Below are 16875 nucleotides of genomic sequence, written 5' to 3'. Positions count from 1 at the left end.
CGCTGTTGATGATAGTTGAAAGTACATCGACCAATCAAAGAGAAGAACGTATTCTAGGCGCGCAAGGCTGAGTACGTGAAACTCATTTGCTACGCGTTCGTCTAGCACGTGCGACCACTGTTCTTCGCGCAGCGAACGTTGTGCGCGCGGCGTCTTTGGCTTCTCTACTCTCGTTCGGCACGCACACTCCAACGGGTTGCTTCTATACTTCCACTAGCGAGAATCCTTTAATATCAAGTCGATCGTCATGGCAGAAGAGTATCTTTATGGTAAATATTAGAAGCTGTGTTATCGGGAACGTTGTGGCTCCTTTATTTTGTGGAGCACGCTATTACTTTCGTCGTCATTGGCCATTCGACGCGAGCGGTATTATGGTCGAGACGCCGGCTGGTTTTCGGCCATTGTGACGAGGAGACCCCATTGTCCCCTAAAGAGCTAACGAACTTGATTTTTTTTTATCAAACTATGGTACAACGGCAAGCATTTACGATATTCCGTGTGCGTACTCTTGTGATTTCTGTGTTCAGGAATTACCCTCGAAGGACTGAATTCTAGCGAGGTATGGGATCCAGAGCATAAAAACGACGACTCAGACGGAACAAACCAACATTTCGGTGCCGATCAGAAGCTGATCATAAAAATGGTAAGTAAAAAATATCGATAGAAATTCACTGGAAATTTGCGTTATATTTTTTCTTTTTCTTTTTTTTTATTGCTGCTTGATACATTATATACGTTCCGTTTGGTTTTCATGTTCGGTTAAGAGTAACGGATTTTCATTAACGCGCGATTTCATCGAGAATCGCCCTTTTATTCGATTTGCGATGTATATCTCTGATTTATTTCCATACAAAGTTGCTGTATTTTTACGAACTCGCCAATATTTCGTATATGTGTCTATTAACCGTGCAAAAATATATGACCAATATTTGGCGTCACTAGCAATCACGATTTTTCGAGCGCTTTCATCACTTCTTGTTAGGTTTGCGCGCGAATTTTTAATCGTAATAGGAAATTAAAATGCTGCTCTTTATTATAGCCTCCATTCTTTGTTTTCACGCGCTAGAACTCTCTTTTTGTTTCCGAATTTTCGAGAAATGAAAGCAATGAAGATTTGTGATCTTGATGTTTGTCCCGTGAATGTGTATTATTTACATATATTTTAATGTAAAAATATTCGCTAATTATAGATAAACAATCCAACGTTTATAAACGTATGTAAATCAAGAATGTTTGCCAAGCTTCTTTTTTTATAGAAGTGTTCATAACTGTTTGTAGCAGTCATATTTTACAATTGATTAGGATAAAGATTTTATTTCTACATAAATGGGACTCCTTTCATAAATTTGTGTAATAATTATACACAATTGTGGTTCTTGTTGTCATTGCCTTACATGAAACACTGTTATTTCTATATACATGCATATGTATGTATATGTACTTTTTTAATGTATTTTATAGGCTCTTCTAGGCCCAGAGGCTAAACCTGGTGAACTTAATGTATTACAAGTTGAAGCAATGGGCTTAAAAGGACCCATCAAAACACCGATTGCTCTACTGGAGATGGGAAAAACTGCACAGATTATTCTGGATCTCAGTTTTCCTGACCCTCCAGTCACATTTACTTTGGTTAAAGGAAGTGGTCCTGTTCACATAGTAGGACATAATCTACTTGGTAAGAACGAATATTGTGTATTGCTATATCGAATTTAGGATACTTTTTATAGCAAAACTTTAACATCTTATTTGTATAATTAAGTTTCTAATAAAATGCATGTTAAGATATTGATACCCTTTTTTCGAGTAATCAATTGTATTAAATTTAAACATTACATAGAGAAGGGCGATAATTGCAACTGGACGCCTTTTAACAGTTGTGATAATAACAATATAGCAAATTTAGATGGAAACTCGAACTGCAAAAGTATTTGAACAATATCGTCAAACGTTAAATTTATGGAAATACATATTTCAGAGCTCTTTTATCTAGTTATGTTTGTTTTGTTTCGAACGAACAAGAACGTTTTGTTTGTTTTCTTAGAAAATGCATATGAAATTGAAGATGTTGAAATAAACCATACAATATTAATTCGGATTTTTCAGGTACACACATGGAGGAGTTTGATGATATGGATGATGAAATGGAAGAAGAGAACATCGATGATGATGATGATGATAAGGTATAGAAATTATAATGATTAATCTAGAGTAATGATATAGATAATATGTACATATTAAAAGTTGTTGAAAAAATTACAATTAAAGAAAAGATTGTATTAATAACTGACATTCTAATTAGGCTTGCATAAGATCTTTTTGAGAATTGATATATGGAAAATGCGGAATATTTTCGACTGAAACAATTATATATAAATAGATCAACTTGATATTAGCAGTCTTTGTTATGCTTTTATTATGTATATTACCAGAGGTGATAGTATTTCATTTTCTATATATTAGGAATACAAATTTCAGGCACCGCAAAAGAAAAGAAAGCATTCTGCAGAGGGTAAAAAAAATGGCACGAAGCGTGCCAAGATGGATGAAGCTGTAGACAAATAGAGTCCTAATATTAAAATGCTGCTATTCAATCATCCCCGAAAAACAAGTTTTACCAAGAGTATTTTAAAATCCCATTATATGACTTAAAATTTCCCCGGGGGTGCGGGGGGAGGGCGGGAGGGCACTGAAGATTGAGGAATAAATGAAAGTCGTGGATATAACTTTCTGCGTTTGTATTTTCATTCCATGTGTCTTTTCTTTTTTTCCATAATAAATCATCCCATTTTAAAATAGTTGCTTTTATTCCTTACTTATCATGTTTCCTCCTTTTTCCATTTTTTGTGTTCAGATTATAGTTTTAGTGTTATAGGAACAGGAAATGCATTAGAATGTCAGTAAACAATACAATCTCTTATAAAACAAAATTTCGCATCTAGGTTTCCATTTTAATGTAACACTAGTACTTGAAACTTTGCGAAATATTTGCACAGTTATATTCTATTTGTTACTTTAACATGTTAGGAGCCAGAAGATGAGGAAGACGATGAAGATGAACCCAAGAAGAAGAATGCCAAATTATCAACTGCAGCCAAATACAAAAATCAAGCTAATAAGAACAAGAAAAAATAAGCATGAGCCTTATTACTATGGAAACAACAAACTTTTAAGTTAGGCTAAGCGTAAGTCCATCAATATCATCCGCATTTGTGCGAATCTAGTATCGTTTCACCAGATTATCAGACGACAACGTTGCCTTCCACGTTTCTACAACACAACTGGACCAATGAAAACTATTATAAAATATTACGCTATGTACGAAGAATAATGTCGCATTTCTTTGATGTATAAAAATTTTAATTATGTCATATGTCTGTTACGAACAGAAAGTGGAATTTATTTTAATAATATTTTTCCCAAAATGCCTTAGAGGAATGACCCGTATTAAACAAACTCTACGGGATATTAAGAATGCGAATCAAAAATTATTTTTTTGACAAAATTTTATGGAGTTGAAAGTTCAAAGGGCATTCTTCTGAGAGCCAATTGTATGTGTTAACTTGCTTTGTTTTGTTACGGGGCTGCTAAAGAAAAGAAAGAAAAGACCAAATTGTGATGAAAATTACTTAAAAAAAAAAAAAAAAAAAAAAAAAAAAGTGTAATGCGATGTAAAAACAAATGTGAATTTTTAAAAGCAAATGTGGAAAAAATAAACATATTTGGCCCAGTTGTTGTTAATAAAATTAGTGGAAAGCACGGACGGACCCACAGTGAGGTGTATTCGTATTGTTTCCTTTTTGTCTTCTCCGATGCCGTGTTCACACATCGATACTTCCAATGATGCGAAGATACACTATTCTAACGTAGTAATGTAAACGCGATTCGCAGAAAAAGAAAAAAAAAAGATGAATTACTATGCTCCTTAAGGGAAAACAGAAACAAATTTCGAAGATAACGTTCCAGTGTAATTTATTATTTTCGTGTGTACAAGATGGGGAAAGGGTAATAGTCACAGAACCCTTATGCTAGAATGTTATTAATGATTGTAAAGAGGATAAAAAAAAAAAAAAATGAGATCAGGATTTTAAAAAAGAAACATAGTTACGAGTCATCTCGATATTCATTCCATTTGATGAAAGATAACAGAAGAGGGGATTACACAGGTGTACTACACAATGTGATGCTCTTACATCAGTGTCATATGCGATAAAAGCATATGTAATGCGTGCATAGGACACGCCCATACGATTGATAAGTAGTCTGTACACCTATTTTGTACATATACGATACAATAAAAAATTTCACAACTTTTAATCAGTATTGCACGATGTAATCTTTATTTAGACGCCTTTCCTAATTGTACAAGAAAAATAATGTATTCGTAGTTTGCGGAGTTTTATGACATCCAAGCGTTTGTCATTTGTTAATACAATCAAAGATATATAATAATTATTTAGTGAAAATGATTTTTCGCCATTATGTGAAGAACAAAAATTGCCTGTTTATAAAATTCTCGATGAAATAAATACAAGCATCATGTTAATGATTTTTAATTTATAAGAGGTACATCAGCTTATCTTATTAGGAGAGTCCTGTGACTGTTTACAAACGAACAGAACCTAAAAATTTTATAGATTACTATATAACTAAATTTTTTGACATACTAAGGTAAGTGAAACATCATCAATGAAATTAACAATACGAAACATTTTGATGTGATGTAGTTGAAGGTCAAGAAAATTTCACCGCTGATCGCTAGCACGTAATATTCGCTATTATGATATGCAGAATATTAGTTGTAAAAACGGCTTGAATAGGAGTACAGACGCGAAGATTTTTCACTCAAGTAGACAATGTCAAGTAGCCAGCGAGAAATTAACAAGTTTATATCAACAAGTACGTTGAATACGAGTCGTTTTATATGGATATTTAATCAGTGGTCCTAATATATGTATATTTGAAAGGTGGCAGACCTGAAGGAAACAGTTATATCATTAGAAAACATAATACAATTAAAGGATGTTCAGTTGCAAAATATGCAAAGAGATAATGGTCGACTATCGGCTGAATTGAAGAAACAACAAAGATACGTGAGGAACCTGAAACGTAAGACTTTGGAAACTTGATTCGAGTTCATCGCGATTCTTAAATGTATCGACTTAATTTCAGAGCAGTTGGACGATGAAAGATTCCTCTATCAGAGAGAAAAGGATTTCTTTGACAGTGAAAGGCAACGACAAAAAGTACGATGTGGTGCCTCGAAATTATCTCAACGAAGAAAAGAATTAGAAGTAGTACGAGAATGTTTGGAAGATGAGAATAAATCGCTGCGAGAAGAATTAAACGAAAAAGTGGAGACAACGTACAATTTGTGTATAAAGTTTTTGCGAATGAAATATGCTAAGGATTCGTTGAGGGAGAAATTTGATCAATTATTGAAGGAGCATCTAGGAGTAATGTCGGATATGATGGAGAAATTAGACGAAGCAAGAGAAGAACTCAATATAATCGTCTCCGAAAAATTTCAAGACCCTTTACCTTTGAGCAAAGCAAAATTTTTGCAGGTGACTTTCATAAAAATGCAATTGATCCTAACCATTTCTCAATTGTATAATGTTTTATTTTTTATTTTCTTTTTTTAATATAAAAAGAAATCATTGTTTGTCGCGTGAGCCCTCAGGTGGTGCAACGAAACGCTCGGCTAGTTCACGAAAATGCGACGCTCAGAGTGCAAATACAGCAATTGACGTTAAACATCGAAAGATTAAATAACTGTATGCAAAAGACGAAGTCAGTGAACGTAGACGCAAAAATTATTGCCAAACTAGCAACGCAAAATAAAAAAAGACGTAGCAAAGAATTTACAAAATGGCTACCGTTTCAGTAAGATCATACGTTTCGTAATAGATGTCAGTATATTACCTGCTTTTTTAAAATACATTTTGCTATCTTTTTTTAATGTTTTCCTTCTTGCATCCTACTCTTCTTTACCCCGAAAATTGATCGGACGTATTTATTTTCCCCTAGTTTATATGAAAAGGAAGTCGACAAAACTTTGTCTCTTGCTAAGTCGTCGAATACCGAAAATCCCGTTGATTACTCTGGAGATGCGAAATTAGTGTCGAAATTTCGATCGGATAGTATAAAAAAGTACGCGGCTGCTGCGGTACAAGAAATTCAAACTGAAGAAACACGGAAATTTCGAACGGAACGTGCGCGCAGCGCACCAGAAATTCGACTAGCGAAAGCACAACCAAGCTCGTCGGCGAATATTTGGGCATAGCTTTTGGTCGAATGAATGTACGGCATGCCGTAACGAATACTTAGGACTACGAATCTAGGATGTTGTTGTAAAAATGTAAATGTTATAATTATCTTTTTTATATTTATTTTCTTTTTCGTTGAAAACATATCGACTGTAGAATATAAAATGCGATGTATCAACTGTAGATTAAGTGGCGTGAAAGTAAACTGTTTAAACGTTGTTCCACCAGAGGGCGAGTTCGGTATGAAACAATCAGTTTTATTTGCTCGGTACCGCGTTAAAGTCGTTGTGTCTTAGTCGACTGTGTAATTTTGCGATAAAAATAATTTCAACGACCTTGGAAGACGAAAATGCTGCGGCAAAAAGACGACACGAAACTTCCGGTTCGAGAAAAACTGCCGCATCGAAATAACGTTCTAAATCTTCCTTTTCTGGTAAGTAAATTAATTCGTGTAATCTGTACGTACACGGAACGGATAAATCGAACGAAATCAATGGTGAACATCGATCGATGCAAATGCGAGGTAGTAATTACTTGGCACGGTAAATCGTTTACGGATAATTCTATAGCCAATACGGGCAATGAAAGCCAAGCTTAAGAATCATGAAATTAGCTGATCTCGTAAATTCGTAATACGATATTCGAATTCTTGATCGCAATAACCTTCGAGATACAATATGCAGCGCCACCTGAGTATTAAAAATTTACGACGCGGAATATCGCGCAACGTTTTATTTCGAAACGACGATACATAATCCGAATCGTTAAAGAGAGGCGATTTCTAGGGATAAAAATTCTTCTTACTGGGACAAATAAAATATACCGATATAGAATAAATAAAAAGGGATAAGGGGAATAATATTCGATATTATTTAAAGGAATTAAAACGCGATAGCTACTGTCACGATATTCGCGGCACTCGTCGATAACGAGAAAAGTAAAGTCGTGACGAGAAATCGGCAGGGTCTCGATACTTATAAACGTCGTTACGACAGAAAGCCAGTGATTACGTTAGAACGACGAGAATTGCCGGTGTGTATACGAGGGTGTGGGTAAGAAGGCAGAGGAGAGGACCGGGTAGCTTCGTCTCGTTTCATCTTGTCGGTTCTCGTGCGGCGAGGAGCCGGTTCGAGGCGAAGCCGGGTTTTAACGATCGGTCATTAAGTCGCGAAGAAAATTGAGACGTCCACCTCTCGGTGAGCTCATACCCAATTGAGTAGCGGCCTTAATACCCCTTATGTATTATCCGGTAGGCGAAGCACCTTGTTAAACGGATCCGCCATTTCTTCTTCTCACTTCGTGTTTTTCCACGGTGATCGTGGCTCGATCGAAAACCCGACACTGCCGTAACAGTTCTTCGCTCCCGTTTCTTTCCTTTTCCTCGATAGTTTGTCCGCGACCATTTGAATTTCCATTTTCGCGTTTTATTTCCAATTGCCAACTCGCGGATTATCAATCTGTCCCTTATCGTCGGATACATAGATCTCAGTGTGAATTACAATTTCGACGAAAGCGTCAGACCTTGAAACGTCGATTCGTCGACAAACTCTTTTCCTCTGGCTTCTCGAGGTACGATAGAAAATAGAAACGTAGAGACTCGCGTGTGTCTTTTTTCCTTATAAATACGTAATAATTAACGACGATAGATCAACGAGGAATTCGGTAACGCGTGTTTAATCGTCACGTGACACCTCTTTTCCCGGTGTGTCAGATCTTTGAGTAATGGCCTCTTGGAGAATGCGAACGTCGATCCTGATTACCGATTCCCGATCCTGTTCCGTTTCTGATTGCGGGTATTAGCGCGTACGCCGGTTATCGTTCATCGGACGTCATGCACGGTACGAACCCGGCATAAATGTGCCGCGAAAGACAGTCTGTTAGATCCACGAAGGATTTCGATACACGTCGATCAATCGCGCACGATCGACAAGCCCTCCGCTTCCACATTGTTTCAAGCCTTTCCGGCTCGGTTGTCTCGCGAAAAGTCTGCTTTTAACGTTTCAAGCTGGCGCGGCGCGTGTTGCACATTTTTATTCTCTCTATTATTTAAACAATTTTTTCCCCCATACCGGAATACCGTATCTCTCGTGTCGTGGAATAAATCGGTCGGCTAAATCGAAAAAACTATTCGTTACGACTAAGTTTTTCGTTCTCTCGATTTTCGTTCTTTTTTCGCCGACGAAACGTAACCGTACAAACGCGATACGTTCATTTTGACGTTCGGTTTTCTACGTTCTGTCGTTCGTTACGTGGCGGCTAAAAGGCAATACGTATCTCGATACAGGTACTTGGGTAGTTGGAAAAAAAGCTGCTTAAACGCAGAGTTACAAGCTTCTCAGAGATAGCTCGCAGAGATTTCCCTTCGTTTCGCGATAGACTAATGGCACAACGTTTCCGACGATCGACAGATATTTTCGAAACGTTCGACACTCTTAAAATCGTTCGTCCGCGAAACGTGAAAAATATGATTCGTTTGGTAGCATTCGATTGGTCGAACGAGAATTTCCTACGCGTAAAACAGTCCGCGAATTGGCACGTTCACCGCGTCCAGAGTCTAGGTGATAGCGTAACGAATTCAGAAGCGTAGAAGCGTCTTGGTGGCGAGATGCGTTAGCGTGGGGCATCCGTTATCGGCGATCGGGCGCCGCGGAACAGGGTGAAACCGGTATAAATATGCCGTCAAAGGACAAGTAAGATGACAGCTGCCGTACATACGTAATATTTCATCGTTAACAAGCGGACAACGAGCGACTCCGGCCGGTTATGCCATCCATTGTCGAAGATTACATCGTTATTTCATTGTTTTACCGGCCGATTCAAATTCGCTTTTTGCTGCCCGCCTCGTGCAGCGTACACGAATCAATATGTTCCGTAATAATCGAGTTATCGCGGGACGCAACGTTTTCCTTTCGGCGCAAGGGAGAAACAGGTCTGTTTACTGTCCCGTGGCGTCTCTTTCCCTTCTCGACGATTGCCCCTCTCCACTATATTTAAAAAAAAACAATTTTCACGCGTCGATCGATCGTTTCGTCTCCATAGGACCGAGCTTTTAAAAAGGCCTTAATCGCGTCAGACGAATCGTTGCGGCGTAACGATTTCAACGAGCGCTCTCACGCTATTTGCCAGTTGCAAAGCTGACAAAAGTACGCGCCGAACGAAAGACCGCGTAAACGTAAAGTTGTAAACCTAATCCGGACTAACTGATAACTGGAAACGCATCGCGAATTGCGCGAATCTCAGCCTGTATACTCGAAGGATCGGTTTATGGAACTACGTGGCAGAAGATCGGAAGCAGTTTCCTACAAACCTATCTTGCGATCTAGCCGATAGCGATCGATCGAAGCGACGCCGATCGTTGCTGTGTCCGAGTGGCCGCGGTACCGTCCGATTTTCTGCGAACGATCGCGAGTCGAAATTAATTAGGGGCCTCGCAGGAAGCTGGCTCGCTGCCGAAGGATATCGAGCGTCGAAGGGGATGGCGGGGAGCAGGCCAATCGTGCGCCTTCATTGCCCTCGACGCGTTTCAGGCCGTGAGCGTTAATTGGCCGGACCAATTAATTCCAACAAGTTCGCTCGATGCGATTAGTGCGCGTACGTGCTGGTGTTTGTGCGACCTGTACACACGTGTACCTTTAACGTGGTGTCCGGGCGCACACACGTACGCCTATGCAGTCTCGTTCCCTCTTAATTCTTCGTTTTTCTCCGTTCTCCTCTCTCTCTCTCTCTCTGTTCGCGGTAACAAGCGAACACCGATCTGCCCCCGGAAAACGAAGAACCTGTTCCACACGCGGCGGAGGTTTCTCGCATTCTCGGCTGCTCCGCGACACCAGATACCGTCGTTGTTCTCTCGTGCCTTCGGGGAACAGGAATCGGACGCAATAACGAAAACACAAATTACGGGAGCACCGAGTGCCGATCGTCTCGCCACGATAATCTTTACCCCGCGCCGGCCGGTGGTCGCGTTCCATTTTTTAAATCGTTTCTTCCTTCCCTCGGACCTTCCACTATCGACCACCGTTTTTCCTGCTGTTTGCAATTTTATCGAAATCCGATTGCCTGCTTTCCAGTGCCTGCCGCGCTGCACGGTGTCGAGCGGTTCTCGCTCGAATTAACGATAATTACGTAATTTCTTGTCTTTCCTCGTTGCTGTCCGTATTTCGCGTCTTATTAGCTTTTTATTCGTTAAATAGAAAATTCTACGATAATTCTAACTCGATAGCGACCGTTCGTCTCTCGACGACGCAACTTTTCATCGACACGGCACTCTTCTGCTTCGCAATCTCGCCATGTGCGAGCAAATCGCTTCTGGCGCAGAGATGCGCTGGGTTCTCAGTCGCTGGTCGGCCACGCGAATTCTCGTTTCCATATTACTTTCGGAGTCTTTCGGCAACGAGCGAAAAACCATAGGCGCACGATCTAGGAACGACGAATCCCTCGGCGAGTTCTCGACGAAAGACACTGCGACTTTCGAGAAAATACGAATCGACCGACAGAGCGGCAGTCGCGTTCGAGAATTTATCGCGTCGGCTCTCGCCTCGTCGCTTGGCTATCGGCGGTGATCTCGATCCTCGCTGATAAAATATCTCCGTCGTGCTCGTTTGGACCGACCTCTCGCCTCGTTCTGTCCGAGACTTGATCGCTGCATCAAGTACGCCAACGTATGCGTAGCTTCGCTCGAGATCGCGCGAACCACAGGATAAAGTTGAGAGGTGCGTGCGTATCGCGTTTCCGCGTTCGCGAAGACGCGCCTAATTAGTCGAATCCGTGGCGTTCGAGCTATTCGCTGAGCCGTTGGCTCTCAAGCCGTGTAATTAGTAGCAACGAATCGTCGTTTCCTTTCCAAGAGACTCGTCGTCCGTACTTTTCGCCTTTTGCGAAGAGACGCGTAGTCACCAGTCGTAGTTCCGATTCGACGATCCATCGACGAACTGTACGGCGAATCTCCGCAAAAGAGGCCGAAAGCGAATCGGTGCGAACGCGCAGAAAAGATTCTATCGTCGATCCGCTGATCGATCGACGAACTGTCGTACGATGAATCGCGCTGTAAAATAGCAGAGAGGGAAAAAGAAAGTGGAAAGAAGAAAGGAGTGGCGTTTGAAAGAATACGCTCGGCAGCGGCGCGGAAAAGGGTCTGTCGGAAACGTCGTATATGTATCGTGAATTTCTCGGAGCTCGGAGCACCGCCGTTCAAAATTAGACTCGGGGCGCGTGTATACCTTGCGTCCGGAAAGTCCACCTATGAGTCTAAAAGGTCCAGCGGAGCTACGGTGGAGAGAAGGTAAGCCGGAGGTTGATTTATCGGCCAATTAGTCCAGCGTACCGGGTGCGCTTCTCTGCTGCGTCTCACCTTCGCCAGATGATATCCCGGCAAAGACCGGCGCACGGGTTAAAACGTTCGCTAGCCATCGAGAGCAACGAAGATGCCACACGCCAGCAGCGGGGAAGGGAAGCGTGCAGTGCCGTAACTACGAGATCCTTCAAAATGGAATCCTTTTCAGGGAGGGAACGCGTCCCCCGGCTCTGCCAAGAAGAAATTCAATTACGCTTCTCGACGATTTATGCGACGGGTTTTGTCCTCGTGATGAGATGTTCATTGTGTTTCCTAGCGTTTTGTTTCTTTTTACTTTCTTTTCTCCTTTTTGGATAATCGGACGGGACGGTGGTTTAGGCTTTCGCGTATCCGATCCACCGGATCGAATGGATACGAGTTCTTTCTTTTCGATTTTCGTTTGTTCCCGGCTCTCGAGCGATACTCTTTGCTCGTTTGTTTCTTAATCGATCGATCGACGAAAAACGGTGGCGAAAACATAAAAGCCGCGACGACGGTATGATTTAGCGACAGGAAGACTCGCAAGATTTACGTAGTACGTATTTTAGCCGCTCGTTCCGACTGCCGTGTCTTTGTATCTCAAGTCGTACGAGTTTCGTTTCACGCTCGAATCTTTGAAAGAATTCATCGTGCAAGATCGTCCACTTAGAATTACAAGAATAAATCCGTTCGAGTTCAGCAAATCCATCGAGTAACTTTCTTCGAACGATAGCGAGTCTTTGCCGATGTTTGTTTCGCCTCGGGAAAAACACGAATCTCGTTGCTACGAATCGTTTTCTACGTACCGAGCATCCGCGAATTTACTACCTGTTTGGAAAACCTAATCGCGATGACACGTGTACCACCGATGGTACACGCGTAAATCGTTAACCGTAGAGCGGAAGAGGGGCGCGACCGCGAACGATCCGAAGCAAAACAGATGGTACGCTGTTCGCGAGGCGTCGTGGGAACGACGATATTTGTTTGACACGAGATACGAGATCTCTTCGTTCTCCTCTTCTTTTTTTTCCACGCTGTTTCACCGTTCTGCCGCCGCGTACGACTCCATTAGGCTTCGGATCTATCCCAATCTGCGGTCTGCGGTTAATGGTACAAGCATCCGTTCGAGTTGCATCGCGCGAGCCTCCGTTCTGTCCCGGCCTATCTGTTCGTGGCGTTTGTCACCGCGGGGCCGTTTAAACGTTCAGCATCGTCGTCTCCGGGGGCGAAAATAGACGGCCGGCCGGCTGCTCTCGCCGCTTCTCTCTTTCGAGAGCGAGAAAGAGGCCGTTCCCAGAAAAATGCCTGACGCTCGAAGAAACAAGATTAAAAGGCGGTCGCGGTGCGCCGACCACCGCGTTCCTACACATCGGCGGCGCGACGCGAATCTCCAGGATCCGCGCGAAACTTCGAGTCCTGTCTCGCCGGCGACTCGATCTCGGCTTTTTCGAACGTTTCTTTAAAAAAGAAAAGAAAAAAAACTGCTCGCGGACCGATCAGCAAACGAGTGGATCTCGCGGCGGATCTTTGGAAATACGTTGGAAAGCTTCGAGTAATCGAGCGGTATTCGCGTCAGTCAGATTCCTAGCTCTTTGGGTCGTTTCGTTCGCGGAACGGTGGTTCGAAGTAGATCGGCGAGCGAGTAGAGATATTTGGAAGCGAGGTGAGAGAAGTTTGGACTAGTCGAGCAACGATGTATACGACAAGCGAATTTTAGGCTTCTAGTCCCGTTGGCAGAAAAGTGGCTGGAGGCCGATCGGGAAGCGGATGTGGAACTGGTCTCGAGGAAATATTTGCAAGCGATTTGGAAGGCTCCAGGTAAATAGCCCTTGGACTGTAGGATTTGTACGTACATCGGTGGAAGGTGTCGCTTGCGTTAGATCGACTCGTGGTAAAAAACGTTACCAATCCGCAGAATACTACGTTTCCATACGTTCGAAGGTATCCGAAACGGGAGTATGGTAAAGCGGTTGATCTCGTCCAAGCTACGCTTCGATAATTTTCACGTCTTATCTTCGCACGTATCGTCAAACGAGAGACGATAGTAAATTAATAACCCGGCAAGACTTTGTTTCTCCGATTTCGTAGCGACAGAAGGTTGCAACGCGCGTTTCCTCCCGTCCAACGGTATGAAAATGCAAATTGTGAGAAACGAAAGGAGGGAAACCTCGAACCTTGCCCCCGGCGGAGCTATCGCGACGTTATTATGCTCGATCTCGTCCGTTATATTGCGAAAATGAAAAACGCGCGACCACGATGGAATCGTATGACCGTTTATCCGCGAAATGTATTCGTCAGCGCCAAAGACAATTACGTCGAACGGATTTGCGGTCGCGGATCATCCCCGCGAGCACGGCTCCGCGCTTTTCCTGATAACGGTATTTCATCTTAAGAACCCCCGTCGTATCGCGAAACGTCTTGCATATCCCTCTTTATGTACGAAAAGTGCTTTAAAGCGGCTCGTGAATCAACCGGCGCGAAAATACGACTAGCCATCTCGAAACCGAGTTTCCCTGGCTCTCTCCTCCTCCTTAACGCGATATTGTGTTAACTCGCGGCTTGATAAATTGCCTCGTCGCTCCCTTTTTTTCTTTCCTCTCTCGTCGCAATTCAATGTCGCTTTTGCGTATCTTTAAACGTGCTCTATTAAACGTACACTCGTTCTCCGTGTTACGTATTATTGCAAAGCGACGCGAGTATATCTTTCTCTGGCAAACGAATTAGGTACAAGAACGTTCGTACGGACGCCGTAAAATGTAACGTTCGCGTTTGGCCGGGAAATACTTTTGCTAATTTCGAAGCTGTTACGATGTTTGCGATAGTTCGACAGCCTCGAACGACGACTGCCCGTTGCGGCGTCTCCGTGCGGTGTAGCTTCCAGACTGATAATAATCTTAATAAATGTCGAAGTGGTCATCACTTCTAAGAAAACTCCTCATCTGGTCTTTTTAGCCATCGACAGCGTATAGACAAAAGACTGCGACGAAGACAGACCATAAACAGTAGACAGGCGACGTTGGCTTCGGGGTTTTCAGTTATTGGGTAACACGGGTAGCGCGAGGATCTGGACCAGCTCAAATTGTATTCTTACTTATGGTTACACTTATTAAATATGTTCTCTACCTTATTTTATCCACGAGTTTTCTCTGTTTACACATCGAATAACCTCGACAATAAAGATAAATCGTAGCGCCGCGCAGATTTATTTATATCATTTTTCTTCTCCCGGACTTAACACCGTGCGAACCAAAAATTTCCAATTATTCGAAATTCGTCGAATCCCTACGTATCGGGTCGTCTGAAAGGCGTCTTTCGTTTTGTAAGGAAATAACGGATGCGCGACATTTTCCGTTGTATATTATTTCATCGAATTACGTATGATCGATTTTGTTCTATCGAGATAAAGATCACAACGTTTGACAGATCAGGTTTCACGTTTGTGTAAAGATGCGTCGTTGTAAAACACGCGTCTGTAGAAGAAAGACACTTTTCGGACAACGTAATACTAGGAAGAGCGAAAATCCTTCGAAACGAAGATCGAATACGATAAAATGGAACTTAATTCCACTTTGTAGCCGATTGGAAGCTTCGAGCGATCAGGTAGAAAGAGTTTTGAGAGGTCGTGCGAGCAGCGAGCCAACGATCGTGGCGAGCTCGTTAGCCGTGTGACGGGTGCAGGGAACGATTTCTTTCCGCGAATTCTCGCGTGTCTACGGCTCGATTCGCGGCGCGATGACACGCGCGTTAGCTAATGCCCGCGGTAACACGACACGAGTTCTTTCTGCCGTTCGTGATTTCCATTCTCTTTTTCGTGTCCCTGTAACGGTGGCCCCTGGTGGCTGAGCCCGTTCTCCGTCGTAGGTACGTGATGACTCGCCTTTGCCACCATTAGATCTGCCGACTCGAATTTCAGTTGCACCGCTGAGAAACGGAACGACCCCGTTCGCCTTGTACCGTTGCACGCTCCAATCCTGTCCGATTTCCACTTCGGTTTCTATTCGCTAGAGCTGCACGCTTTTGCAATTACTTTTTCGCCTCGCTAGAATTACGGTGGAACGCCATTCGTTCGTACCAAGTTTTAGTTAGTCGAATTCGTTTATGCGGACGCGAATTACTATTTTACGTATCGGCCAACGGCAACGGCCACTCTCGTCCCTCGACGAGTTCCTACAAAAGCGGGGTTCCACTGTATATTTTCGAGATGTCGAGGAACGTCGAAAGGTAATTTAAAAACGAACAAGAGGTAACGTTTGAAATTGCCGCGCGTTAAACGTAGTTGATCGCAGGCGAAAGAATCGTTTGTAAAGTTTGGATCGTTACGGATCGTCGCATGTCACTTATACGACACCGTTTCAAGCTCGTAGTCGTGGATAACCACGTTGCAAGAGGTTTACGATTTTACTTTATTGCCTTGACGATGCATTGTCAAAATGTGTTATGACCGCGATGTATAGAGCGTAGTTTAATATCCTGTCTGCATTTAATCGTAGCGGTATTAGAGTACGGCTACGGGTGGTCCCATTAACTGTCCGCCAGGCTGAAGCGGCTTTACTTTACCTTCCTCGAATATATCCGACCTGTATTTACGTTATTAGTTCACCGTAACATCATCAAGATTTTTCCCGGCCGCGAAATTGCCGATTAACGCTTCAAAACTTTAAGCCCTTCCCCCGGGCCAACGAAATTAAATGGAACAATGAACCCCGGCAATCTCGTTCACTCAACCCCTTTATCCTGTTCCTTGCGTTCAATTCACCGGTCTTGTTGATAAAGCTTGCGTTTAACTATTTTTTCCTTCGCAATTTCTCTATGGTAATCTTACTGTACTTTCCAAGTAAAAAAGCTTCGAGTTTTCCTCCACTTCGATACTTCAGGCGTTAAGTAGCGCAACGTAGCAAACTTTCGCCAGCGTTTTATCAACGAGGCACACCGGTTATCAACGAGGAATCTTAATTTATCAACGTAAGACCGAAGCTTACGTTGTCCAAGACGTAATTCGTTGTCGATCAACGATCCACGGGTTTGCAGCGATAACGAGACAGCAAGCTCGAATATCTAAATTTTATTTATAGCGACAGAACATTTTATCGCTATCGATTTCGATTAGTTCGCCACTATCTGTACGTAGCGAGTCGTAGTGCTGTTACGAGGCGTCGAAAGATTCGAGGATTCTATGGGAATTTGGTGGGAGAAAGGATAAACGAAGGTGGTGGGGGATCGTTCCCTGGTGACCTTGAGCTACCAATCGATTCGAAACGAGCTGTAGCTTCGGCAACTCGATCACGTTCCAATAAGAATCGC

The 16875-nt window shown here is 42.6% G+C and overlaps 2 protein-coding genes and 1 long non-coding RNA gene across 5 annotated transcripts; 2 read left to right on the top strand and 1 right to left on the bottom strand.

Moving 5' to 3' along the window:
- Nucleotides 1-72: 72 nt before the first annotated feature.
- LOC126869152 (nucleoplasmin-like protein) lies at nucleotides 73-4320 on the top strand. Of its 2 annotated transcripts, none has more exons than XM_050625340.1 (5): nucleotides 73-269; nucleotides 528-643; nucleotides 1462-1675; nucleotides 2104-2180; nucleotides 2476-2796. In XM_050625340.1, the coding sequence occupies exons 1-5, from the start codon at nucleotides 248-250 to the stop codon at nucleotides 2560-2562; spliced, it is 516 nt and encodes a 171-aa protein (XP_050481297.1). In that variant the 5' UTR covers nucleotides 73-247; the 3' UTR covers nucleotides 2563-2796. The 2 variants fall into 2 exon arrangements, with proteins under 2 accessions (XP_050481297.1, XP_050481296.1); XM_050625339.1 differs by lacking the exon at nucleotides 2476-2796 and adding an exon at nucleotides 3025-4320 and having other exon boundaries at nucleotides 75-269.
- LOC126869162 (uncharacterized) lies at nucleotides 3513-5674 on the bottom strand. Its single transcript, XR_007690832.1, has 2 exons — nucleotides 5539-5674; nucleotides 3513-4973 (listed from the first exon to the last, which is right to left on the bottom strand). It is a non-coding gene; the product is annotated as an uncharacterized LOC126869162 (long non-coding RNA).
- LOC126869145 (A-kinase anchor protein 9-like) lies at nucleotides 4766-6495 on the top strand. Of its 2 annotated transcripts, none has more exons than XM_050625327.1 (5): nucleotides 4766-4896; nucleotides 4965-5090; nucleotides 5175-5564; nucleotides 5681-5883; nucleotides 6028-6495. In XM_050625327.1, the coding sequence occupies exons 1-5, from the start codon at nucleotides 4783-4785 to the stop codon at nucleotides 6281-6283; spliced, it is 1089 nt and encodes a 362-aa protein (XP_050481284.1). In that variant the 5' UTR covers nucleotides 4766-4782; the 3' UTR covers nucleotides 6284-6495. The 2 variants fall into 2 exon arrangements, with proteins under 2 accessions (XP_050481284.1, XP_050481283.1); XM_050625326.1 differs by having other exon boundaries at nucleotides 4965-5106; nucleotides 5170-5564.
- Nucleotides 6496-16875: the final 10380 nt, after the last annotated feature.

Source organism: Bombus huntii, chromosome 9, assembly GCF_024542735.1.
Source record: "Bombus huntii isolate Logan2020A chromosome 9, iyBomHunt1.1, whole genome shotgun sequence".
Lineage (NCBI taxonomy): Eukaryota > Metazoa > Arthropoda > Insecta > Hymenoptera > Apidae > Bombus > Bombus huntii.
This window is presented reverse-complemented; position numbering and strand designations above follow the sequence as displayed.

Coding starts and splice junctions, on each gene's coding strand:
- LOC126869145 (XM_050625326.1), top strand. CDS start 4,783: ATGCAGAATATTAGTTGTAAAAACGGCTTGAATAGGAGTACAGACGCG. Junction 4,897..4,964: donor TAACAAGTTTATATCAACAA/GTACGTTGAATA, acceptor TATATTTGAAAG/GTGGCAGACCTGAAGGAAAC. Junction 5,565..5,680: donor GCAAAGCAAAATTTTTGCAG/GTGACTTTCATA, acceptor GTGAGCCCTCAG/GTGGTGCAACGAAACGCTCG.
- LOC126869152 (XM_050625339.1), top strand. CDS start 248: ATGGCAGAAGAGTATCTTTATG. Junction 644..1,461: donor AGAAGCTGATCATAAAAATG/GTAAGTAAAAAA, acceptor TGTATTTTATAG/GCTCTTCTAGGCCCAGAGGC. Junction 1,676..2,103: donor AGTAGGACATAATCTACTTG/GTAAGAACGAAT, acceptor CGGATTTTTCAG/GTACACACATGGAGGAGTTT.